The following is an 11,412-nucleotide window of genomic DNA, read 5'->3' as shown; positions in this document are numbered from 1 at the left end:
AGCCTCTGTGGCTTCAAGATTCTATAGAAAAGCACTGGAGACGCTAAATTAATTGAAATTAAAAAGTAAAAATAAAAATCATACTTGGCTACTGATCGCTAAGTAAAAATGTATTATCAGAAGACTTAATAAATAACTGTAGATAACAGTTTTATTCTTCTAACTTTATTACTGAAAAATTCATAGTCGCAGATGACCTCCTAAATTCTTAAGGTCGCCCCATGGTGACATCATTGAAACACAGAAGAGGGCTGATTTTCCAAAATTTTCCTGGATGTAGGGTATTTCTGCATAAATGTACCAAGTGAGAAAATGCATTGAGAGCACTCTGTGAAGGTCATCATGCCATACAAGTGTGTAAGATGTTATTATTAGAGAAATCTGAAAAGCTTTTAAAGATTTTTGAATCTTATGGCATGAGCCCAGATCTGTGAAATTTATAAAATAAAGAATTCTACAGAAATGGTATAAAAAACATGTGTATCTCAATACAAAGTATAATAAATTGAAGGGGTGGGGAATGAAAACCACAAGACAAATTCCTTTCCTGGCTTCCCGGGCTGTTCTTTGACAGCCTTGGCTTTGATTTTCCATGTCACTCAGTCACACACAATGCACATCTTTCTTCATCTCTGGTCCCCTGCAGTTACTCCTGTTCTGAGTTATTGAGCTTTCAAATAACTGATTTCTCCTGTTGCTTTTCTGAACTCCCTAAATGGCTCCAGCAATCAGCTCATCCGTTATCCATTCCTGACATGGATTCAGCACCGTGGGCCTCTCCCATCTACCGCTGCTTGGGTGGCGAAACCCCACACACAGGAGTGAAGGGTGCGAGGAGAAGGCTTCAGTGCAACCCAGAGGAAAACTGATTTGCAAAACCAGCTCAAAAACAGCTGCCCTCCTTAAAATTCCATCGAATCTTGAGTTTCCAGAGAGTCCTCCAGGCCTAATGGGTCCCCTACGCCTGACTGCGAGCTTAAGGTAAACCCAGAGTCTTTATACGCATTATGAGCATTCATAAACTTCTGCAGGTATTTGGAGGTATACAACCAATGGTGTTTCAAGACATCTTCCATCTCATAGCATTTGGACTGTCTGGCGTTCATTTTTCGGAAGCGCCTGAACAGTTTGTTGCCAGACTCATTTCCCTCGCTCGCCCATGCCCCAATGGAGCCATCTCTCTCAATAATTTCAGGGACATGTGCCAGGGTTTTGTGAAAATAATTGGTGATTTTGCCCTCATATCTATACTTGAACTTGGTAGAGAGGAGCTCAGCAAAACGCTGTGAATTGAAGCTATACTGGCAGAGGGATTCTGGGCACTCCTTTGCAGGACACGATGATCGCCATACAGGCTTCATCTTCAGGTAAAGGTCCATCAGCTCCCTCAGAGCTTCGTGCCTCTCCTCAGAGGGAATTAATTCACAAACTGCTTCAACTGTCTCTTTGGTCATGAGCTTCCTAGCAAAGTTGCCATTCATCCTCATGATGGGTTTCAGGTTCATCTTTTTCCGGAGATGCTTGTCCAATGTAGCCTGCCATCTTTTCCTTTCCTCTTTGGAAGCATTGGGATTCTTATACACCTCCCCTATCTCTAGCTGGAAAATCTTGTAGAACTCAGCCGCATTGCCAATGTCACAGTGGAGTGCATCTATGGAAGGGACAGTCTCGATGAAAGGTTTCGATGAGACCCCTTTCACCCGATCCCGCAGTTCTTCCACCGACTCGTGGTACGGGTTGGAACGCCAGACCTCATAGCGCTCCAAGTTCTCAGAGTGGCTTCTGGTGATGGAGTGGAAGACAAGATTTTGAGAGGCTTCCAGGCGGGTGGCGTCACAAAGGGTACAAATGTAGACTGAGCCAGAAGCCTCAAGGCCTTCGACTTCCCGGACGAGTTTCTCATCATATCCAGTGCCCCTGAAGATGAACTTGAAAGTCCGAAGGATGCCTCCTATCTCAAGCATTAATTGGCTGCTCTTCATGGCCTCCCTCTCGGCAATGAGAGGGCTCAGGATGGCCGTCAGGGTCTCGTGGTCAGACTCATCTGCCAGCATGAGACACAGGGGCTTACAACACAGTTCGGAGTTGGGTTTGACTTCTTCAAACACCTTCACGTTTTCTGAGCCATGGGCTACAGTAATTTTCATGACCGTGAACGAAAACCGAACTGCCTTTTCTGGAACTGCTGGCCCACTCCCGTGCTTCTCGCTCACATCTCCCATTCCATCACAAGACTCCTTCACCACGACAGTGAAGGGGCCATTCAGGTAGTCATCAAGGTCTTGGGCTCTCATGCCTTCCAGGATGTCTTCTTCAATGTCCATCAGAGCAGATACCAAAGCCGAATCATAGCGGAAGCGCTTCGCAATGGTGTCCACGGGGTAGTCATCCACCAAGGAGGACAGGCCGGACAGGCCGTCGATAATGCCCACGTCGGTGCTGGAGGACACGTTCTTCAGAGGGGGCTGCCACTCAAAGGGATGGTAGCCTGGCAGGAGGACCTTTTCAGCATTCCGAAGGGCATGCAAAGGCTGAAAAATCTGCCTCCCGGTGATGGCTTTCACAGTCCTGTACATCTTGTGGTACTGACTGCAGCTGAGGAAGGTGTTGACACGGATGGCCAAGCACACAGCCGGCTGCAGGCCAGAGCCCCGTCCCTGCATGATGGCCTCCAGCTCGTCCGCTTGTCTGTGCTCATTCCTTGCCCTCAGCGCCAGCAGGAACAAGGTCAGACACACGGATTTCACATCTCCACCTTCTTCTCTGTCGGCGAAAGCCTTGACTTGCAGCTTGAGCTCCCTCAGGCGGTGCTTCTGAGCCCTTCGGGTCAAGGACAGGAGATGCTGGCGGGGCCGACCCCCTTTGTTAATATGCACAAAAGTCTCTTTGGATTCCTTGTGGCTTGAAACGTGGTGATTATATTTTTCCAGGCTGACCTCCTCATTGCACTCTTTGGCTGGACATTTCACCATCAGGGAATTCAAGATGCTCAGAAAGGACTTCACTGGACTCTCCAGGTCGGCAGGGAAGCAGGGATATTGGCAACAGGGACAGTTGCTGCCCATGACTTTGAGGCATCTGAGAATGCAGATCCTGCAGAATACATGCTTACAGGTGGTCTCCACAGGGTCAGCCAGAATGTGTTTGCAAATCTGGCAGGAGATGGATTTCACAAAGTGTGCCGGGAAGTCCACTGCAAGAAGCTTGGTACTGAGATGTATATTACTGCAGTTGGAAACCTTCTGCATCACTTCCTTGCTGCTAATCTTTGCCTGTGCTCTTCTCTTGTGCCGACGGGCTCTTCTCGCTTGGTCAACCACGGTTTTGAGTTTTTTGCTGAGCTGCCCGTTTGGCTGATGACTCTTCCGCTTGAGTCCCTGGCGCGCAGTGTGGCAGATGTCACAGGATGGTGTGTGGGGGTGCCACTCCATGATTGCATTCCTTGGGAAGTAAACCTCACGTGGGGCACTGCTAAACTTCCTGTACAGGATGCGCCAACAGTTATGGCAGAACTCAGTGGGGTGGATTGAGTCAACATCTGCTTTCACATCGATCCGGAAGACCTTGGCAATGAGGTCTGGCCAGGAGGTGGCTCTCTTTTCCTTCTTTCGTAAAAGGACTTGGGTTTTACCATCCACAGGCCCATGGACTGGATATCTCCTATTGTGCCCGTCAGTTTTAAAAGAATTCCCACAGATACGGCAGAGATGTCGAAGGTTGGCTTGGTGGATTGCTTTGTCTCTTGCTTTCCCGTCATCATGGGATTTCTTCAGAAACTTAGGGTGAGCATTTAATGCTGGTTGACTCAGAGCTGGCTTCTGACCATCAGCCTTGTCCAGGACGGCTGGAGATTGCTCCAGAGAGGGTTTCCCCTCAGAGGAAACTTTCTTTTCTACTTGAGCTTCTTCGGGTGCCTTTTCAAAAGATCGTACCCTGAACAGTTTAAATTTCCATTCTGAAAATTTAATATGTGGGTGCTGAATTTCATCTGGGGCAGAAGTGAGGCCTAGGGTGGGTGGCAAAGAGACAGCCATGCTGAATGAGATGCCTGAGAACAATGAAAACAAGTCAGATTAAGAAAAACGTTCAATATCCCACGGATGCATCTTGGAAGGAATACATATTAATACATTCAATTATTCATTCATTCATTGATCCAAAAAGTTACTTATTAAACCTCTTATTTTAATATACTCTGTTAGGTGCTGAGCATACAGCAGAGAACAGTCATTCCCCGCTTCAACCGTGTAGATGGTCATCTATACCAACATGCACCACTACGGTTCATTTTACGTATATATGTATGATCTTATTTTCTTTCCACCAAAACCTTAAGGTCTTTGAGGACAGAATTTTGGAGTGATTCATCTCTATCTCTCCGACATTCCTAGTACACATTAGGGCTGAATAGTTATTTGCTGAATAAATACAAGGAAAAACAGGCTAGTAAAACCACAGAAAAGTCATATTTTCTGCATTGTATTAGGCTCATTGTACTAGCTGGACAATATATTTCCAGCTTTTTAAAGCAGTCTCCTGGGAGGTTGGTTGTTTATTTTTTCCAAGCAGGTCATAAAGGGATGATAAAGCTACAAACCCAAAGAAACTAATTACTCACTACTTGAAAGGATGAAGTGAATTTTGAGGCTTTATGAATGCTAACTAATAATAAGTATCATGGATAGTAATTATGCTTACTATTTTAATTAGTGAACACTGCTGTAAATTATAAAGCTGTGTCTACTTTAGAAACAAAACACCATAGAAACCTGCAACAAACCATAGTGTGAACATACAAAAAGTCCAAAGGACTTTTAAGATGAAAAATTCAAGTCGTTTCAGGTAAAAATCACACAGGCCATCCTGGAAGTCATTACTGGACAAAGGTCATTAGCTTTATAGTTTGTAATAAGAAGAGGCAGGAGTAATATTTTTCTTTTGATAAAAAAATATTAGCAATTGCATATGCCAGGAAACCCTACCAATCTGAGTAGTGCTGCAGAGAAAAATCTGCAAATGCCATTTGAGTCCTCTCTAGATACAATTAGCCCAATATTTTCAAAATTCCTGAGTACACATCACTGGGAAAACAGCAGCTGTGTTTCAACCCATCATCTATCTCTCCCAAATTTGCCAGGGTTAACACTCTTGACCCACAAACTATGTCAAGCAAAACTTTTCCCCCCTCAATTAATTAACTAACCAGATTGGGGTGCCTGGATGACACGGTCGGTTGGGCGTCCAACTCCTGATTTCGGCTCAGGTCATGATCTCAGGGTCGTGGGATTGAGCCCCATATCAGGCTTTGTGCTCAGTGGGGCATCTGCTTGAGATTCTCTCTCTCCCTCTGCACCTCCCTCCCCCCCAACCCAGCTCATGTTCTCTCTTTCTCTCTCTAAATACTAAATATTTTTAAAAAATGAACGAACCAGCTTGATGATATTTTTATATAGTCGTGTGGTCATGGAGACTAATCCTCAGATGAATAGCCAGGGTGGGGTGGGGCCTGGGGGGAAGGAGGTGCAACGGCCAATCCTGACGGCTGCTACCAAAGTTCTTCTTTTCTTTTTTTTTTTTTTTAAGATTTTATTTATTTATTTGACACAGAGAGAGAGCACGAGCAGGAACAAAAGCAGGGGGAGTGGGAGAAGGAGAAGCAGGCTTCCCGCTGAGCAGGGAGCCTGATGCGGGGCTCGATCCCAGGACCCTGGGACCATGACCTGAGCCGAAGGCAGACGCTTAACAACTGAGCCACCCAGGCGCCCCCCAAAGTTTCTTTTTAAGTCATCCCTTTAAACTACTGAAGGTTGTTCCATCTTGCATGCTCTAGGCTTCAGAGGCTGATGTTCTTCATGAAAACTAAAAGCCAGTTTCCAAGACATGGTTAAAAAGGAAATCCTGTTAAATTGTTCTATGTGCAGGACAGCGTGAGATCTAAACAATTTCAACCATCTCAAAGGTCTCATTAACCTCAAAAGTATTTCAACTGCAGCCCAGCAAACACCTCAACATTGCTTAGGGTTCAGTTACATTCCTAAATTCTATCCTGCGGCAGGTGTGAAGGCCTCCCAGGTCTCCCCTGCCCCATTGGCTGGAACTCCTTCCCAAATGCCTTTTCATTCCATTAGACTTTTCCTACCCAGTCTTTTCCTAACATGCTTGTTCTCTGATTTCCAAGATATTTTGAGTTTTTATTTTTAAAAACTGCATCACCATCTCCAGAGCTAAATAATGAACTTTCACAATGAGTAAGTCAACCACAGGCATGTTGCAGGAATCTCTAGAACTACCTCCCCTCTCTACCCACTCCCCTCCTAACTCCCACTGGCCTGAAATGTTATGTCAAAATCTGCCAAAACACATTTGTTTAAATACTCCCAGAGAAAGCAGAACATCACCAACCAGTTATTAGCCATTGGCATCCAAATCAAATGTATTTGTTGTTTTGTTTTCAATTCAACTGCTAAAACTTTATCCAAACTAGAAGCAAGAAGGGGGTAGAAGGGATGTGTTATTATTCTTTGCTTTGAGGGGAATACACACCAAGATGCTAATCATGGTTATCTGTGGACGCTACAGATGTTTTATTTTCTTTTAAAAAAAATATTTTATTTTTTTTTTTTTAAGATTTTATTTATTTATTTGAGAGAGCGAGAATGAGAGAGAGTACATGAGAGGGGGGAGGGTCAGAGGGAGAAGCAGGCTCCTCGCTGAGCAGGGAGCCCGATGCGGGACTCAATCCCGGGACTCCAGGATCATGACCCGAGGTGAAGGCAGTTGCTTAACCAACTGAGCCACCCAGGCGCCCCAAAATATTTTATTTTTTAAGTAATCTCTACACCCAAAATGGGGCTCGAACTCACAACCCCGAGATTAAGAGTCACATGCTCTACCAACTGAGCCAGCCAGGTACCCCAGCTATGGATGTTTTATATTTTTCATCCTTACCTATGATTTCTACTTTTTCTGAAATAAACATGTATTACTTTTAGAAGGTAGAACTTTTATTTATTTTTTTTTAAGATTTTATTTATTTGACAGAGAGAGACACAGAGAGGGAACACAAGCAGGGGGAGTGGGAGAGGGAGAAGCAGGCTTCCCACAGAGCAGAGAGCCCGATGCAGGGCTTGATCCCAGGACCCTGGGATCATGACCTGAGCCGAAGGCAGACGCTTAACAACTGAGCCACCCAGGCGCCCCAAAAGGTAGAACTTTTAATAACTAGATCTAATGAGGTATGTTTTATCTATCTGGTTAACAAAGATTAAAAATATTATTACTCAACATTAATGAAGGTATGGGGAAATGCAAGTATCTTCATACATTCTTGGGAGGAGTATAAATTGGTATAATATCTCTAGTGAACAATTTAGCAATGTTTTTTAAAAGTTTAACTATATCTTATCTTTGGTGCAATCAACTTGCTTTTAGGAAGTTATTCTATAGAAACATTCCTACAGGTTATTTCTTGTGTGGGAATAAATATTCCACAGGTTATTCCCACAGTGAATATTTCATGGAGAGAAACCGAGACACAGAAAGAGATTTGTTTTAAAAAAAATTCTTTGTTACTTTAAAAAAACAGGAAATAGCATAAATAATCACCAATAGGGCATTATTAAAAAACTATGGGTCCAGATATACAATGGAAAACAACAGAGACATTTAACATTTCCATAAGCATTAATGCATATGTGCAATTTCTTTTTCTTTTTTTTTTTTTTTGATTTTATTTATTTATTTGACAGAGAGAGACACAGAGGGAACACAAGCAGGGGGAGTAGGAGAGGGAGAAGCAGGCTCCCCACAGAGCAGGGAGCCCGACGTGGGATTCGATCCCAGAACCCTGGGATCCTGACCTGAGCCGAAGGCAGACGCTCAACCATCTGAGCCACCCAGGCGCCCCCATATGTGCAATTTCTATATGCATCAGTGATGCTGAAAGATACCCACATGACAAAGCAGAAAACAGGACAACAATAGCTATTAGGATTCCATTCATGTACATTTGCCCACACCTACAAGTACACACATTCTGGGAGCATACGCACGAAAATCTTAACAATGTTTACTCTCCAAAAATAGAATAGACACTGGTAAGAAGGTCTCTTTAATTTTCTATTTATTCATTCTTACATCATTATAATTTTTCACCACGAACATGTATTTTTTTTTTAATTTTGTGATCAATTTACTGTAGGGAAAAAATGTTTTAAAGACTAGATTTATATGTACCCATTGTTACTTCTCTTTATTACTTCCTAAATCCACCCTCCCCCCACCTTCCCAAAAGTTTTAAGACCTGGCTAAGCCTCAAATCTGATCAGCAACCTCATTTTTCTTTTTTGGTAAACGTGTAGAAAGGGAACTAAAATATGGACCTCTACAGAGCACGAAGTTGGGATTAAGTAAGAGTTATCATGTGGTCATTGTTCGACACTCGGGAATCTTACAAATGCCCGATCTTTCTGCTAACAAAAGGTCTCAGCAGCAGACCAGCCTCACTTGCCAGCTCAGCCCTGTTCCCAGGAGGCACTGCCATCTCAGTGTGGCCATCACCTGCCATCACAGCTGTGGGGTCTTCATCAACACAGGGCACAGATGCATCTGGACAAACCAGGCTGGGATGGCTTGGCCCAGGTGGCACCTACTAGTTACTTCAAGAGGTTGAACCATAGCAGCAGCGCCACCTCCCACCCTACACACCCTACACACCCTACACACACCGACGTCCTAGTCCTTGGCCCACAATCTCCCCTCTCCACATCTTCAACTTGATCTGTATACAATGTCCAAGTGAGCACTGCGTGCCCAAGTGTGACCCCTCGTTGTCGCACCTATCCCACCCATGCATCCATCCATTCACTCCATAAATGCTATTCTCTACTTTCTGCCAAACACTGTCATCAAAAAGTTGACAGCATCAGCAGCCTTTCTGTAAGTCTTAGGCATCCACAAAATGACCCAAAGAGTCTTTCCCTTCCTCCAAGCAACTTCTTGCTTGAACTACTTCAGAAAGAGAAGGGCACTGTCCCAACCCCTGGTCTGGAATCCCAGTTCAAGAACATAATCTCTGTGTAGGGCCTCTACGGTGGCAATTCTCAAAAATCATTATGTATTAGAATCACTGGAGAGCTTGTGTTTAAAAAAAAAAAAAATGCAGATCATCAGGTTCCAGAGAGTCTCACTCAGTTTATCTAGGATGGAGTCCAGAAATTGCGTTTGTTAAGCATTTCAGGGATCCTGCTATGGGTAGCCCACGGTCACACTTTGAGAAAAGCTGGTGTCCTACCTACTCGAATTGAATTCAGGAAATTGCTGGCAATACCTGGGAATACCTGGGAAACTACATTTCCTCCCACCATGGAATTCGTTTGCTGATTTATTTATCATGCCTAGACAAGCACACCATTTCTTTCCAAGAGTCACCTTTTTCTTTCCTTCTGATCATTTATTTACTCATCCATTCGAGAAGCACTCCTTAAAGGTTTCCTCTGCCCTCAGTATTCATTTACAGCAATTTGGATGTCTGTATCTTCTCTGTGAATCTACATTGTCTTCAAAACTTGCTTCTTACTCCTTTCCAATTTTTATACATTAGAAAAAGAAAAATCAAATCATTGTTAGCTTCCCTTGATCCTTCCCCTCGTCCTCTGCAAGGAAAAAAAAAGCCCAAGTCCTTCTGATGAGAAACATAAAAATGTAATAAATATTGTGGCTCAGGGCATGAAAGTTACGAGTGTTACCTTGCTCAGCAGGCTGCCTGGCCAAAGTGTTGGGATGTCTGTAATTCGGTTGATATTACTTGATACCGAAGAGAAGGCAAAGTGTGTTCTCCTCCCCCTCTTTGCTCTCTGGTCCCCCAGAGCAGACTGCTGCATTATTTATCAGCTTCCACTGTCCTTCTCAGCCTCTCCCACCACAGACAGCTAACCACACAAGCCAGCAGCCAATCACAGGCTAGGAGCCCCCAGCTCCAGCTGGCACCTGGCTCTTCAGGAAGCTTAGCCGGGGACCCAGGTGTCCCGGGTGTGTGCTGGAGAATTGCCAGAGCTGCCAGGTCACTCCCCAAGGCTGTTTGGATTGGACATGAACTTGTCAACATAAGCTCTGGCTTCTGCCAAAAGATTCAATAGCTCTGTGCCTCAGTTTCCTCATCTGTAAGAAATACTAATAGCATATACCTCAGAGTCAGTGAGATTATACGGTGAGAGTTATCACAGGAAAATAACGGGGACAGTGTCTGCCCTTAGGAGAAACTCATCAAATACTGACTCTGCGATAATTTTTATTATTATTTTGAAATAAGATCCAAACCCGTCCCAGAATCCTCCTACTGGGTCAATTCTCAGTCAGGGAAGGTTGCGCTCCTTGCAACAAGACTGGGTTTCAAACATGACTAGTGTTTTGAAGTCAACAGATTTGACTTGGATTTGAATCTTGCCTCAGGGCTTCAATACATTATTTAAACTTTGGGAGCCAGAATCTCCTCATCTATAAATTGATCATTTTAGCCCCGAGCAATAGGCCAGGCCTCTAAGTGCCTTACATATTATTTAATCATCCCAACAATCTATACATTTGACATTATTATCTCTAAAGAGAAACAATACAAGTTCAGAGCAATGGAGAACTTATCCGTGGTCACACAGCCACTAACTGGTAAATGTGGGGGTCCTTAACCACTCCACTCCACTGTAAAAGAATATTGAAAGCCAATTTGTAGTCGTAGTGGGAGACGACTCAAGAATGTCCTTCTGTATACTTAGTACCATCTCTGTTTCAAACCCCATTCATAGTTCTTAGGTCAGCTTTATCCCCAAAGTTCCTCTCTGTCCAGCTAATATGTGAGGGATCCTCTTGTTCTCATTTGATTCTTAGCAAAAACTGTCAAAGAGGCAGGTGCAAGGATTTCTCTGCGCTGTGCTGCCCTCATAAACACTCCTCTTATATTTCCGCTATTTTGCACTTGGGCCTATTTAACAGCACAACAGTCTTAAGGACACAGCTCCTGCTCACTAAGCTAACAACAGAACAGAAGCCATTGCAATCACATTGGGAGAGATGGCCTGTGGCTTCTAGGCGCTTTGGTGTGTTTGTGTCCAAGGGGTTAGACCCCTCACCTGAGGTTCATATGACACTGTAAGACCAGGCAGGTGGGAGCTGAGAATTTTCTAAAGATGGTGTCCATGTTCGGATCAGCAGGAAGTAGGGCCTCCAGGATGGGTGGGCTTTATGGCCCTCTTCATTCAGTGGGGTCAGGTAAAGAGGAGACACAACACAGCGGACATGGAAGAAGATGCCCTTCCCATCCAACCTCCCATACTCCAAAACCCTGCATCTTTACTGGACTCACAGAAAGAGAAAGGGCCAGATGTTCTTGCTTCATGTTGAAGGAAACAGGAAATATCT

The 11,412-nt window shown here is 44.2% G+C and overlaps 1 protein-coding gene across 1 annotated transcript; it reads right to left on the bottom strand.

The window, feature by feature from the left end:
• Window positions 1–434: 434 nt before the first annotated feature.
• Window positions 435–4,034, bottom strand: RAG1 (recombination activating 1). The gene has a single exon (XM_035012308.1). It carries the CDS (start codon window positions 4,032–4,034, stop codon window positions 903–905), a length of 3,132 nt encoding a protein of 1,043 aa, XP_034868199.1. The 3' UTR covers window positions 435–902.
• Window positions 4,035–11,412: the final 7,378 nt, after the last annotated feature.

This window comes from Mirounga leonina, unplaced genomic scaffold, assembly GCF_011800145.1.
Source record: "Mirounga leonina isolate KUSES-001 unplaced genomic scaffold, KU_Mleo_1.0 Mir_166, whole genome shotgun sequence".
Classification (NCBI taxonomy): Eukaryota; Metazoa; Chordata; class Mammalia; order Carnivora; family Phocidae; genus Mirounga; species Mirounga leonina.
This window is presented reverse-complemented; position numbering and strand designations above follow the sequence as displayed.

Coding starts and splice junctions, on each gene's coding strand:
- RAG1 (XM_035012308.1), bottom strand. CDS start 4,034: ATGGCTGTCTCTTTGCCACCCACCCTAGGCCTCACTTCTGCCCCAGAT.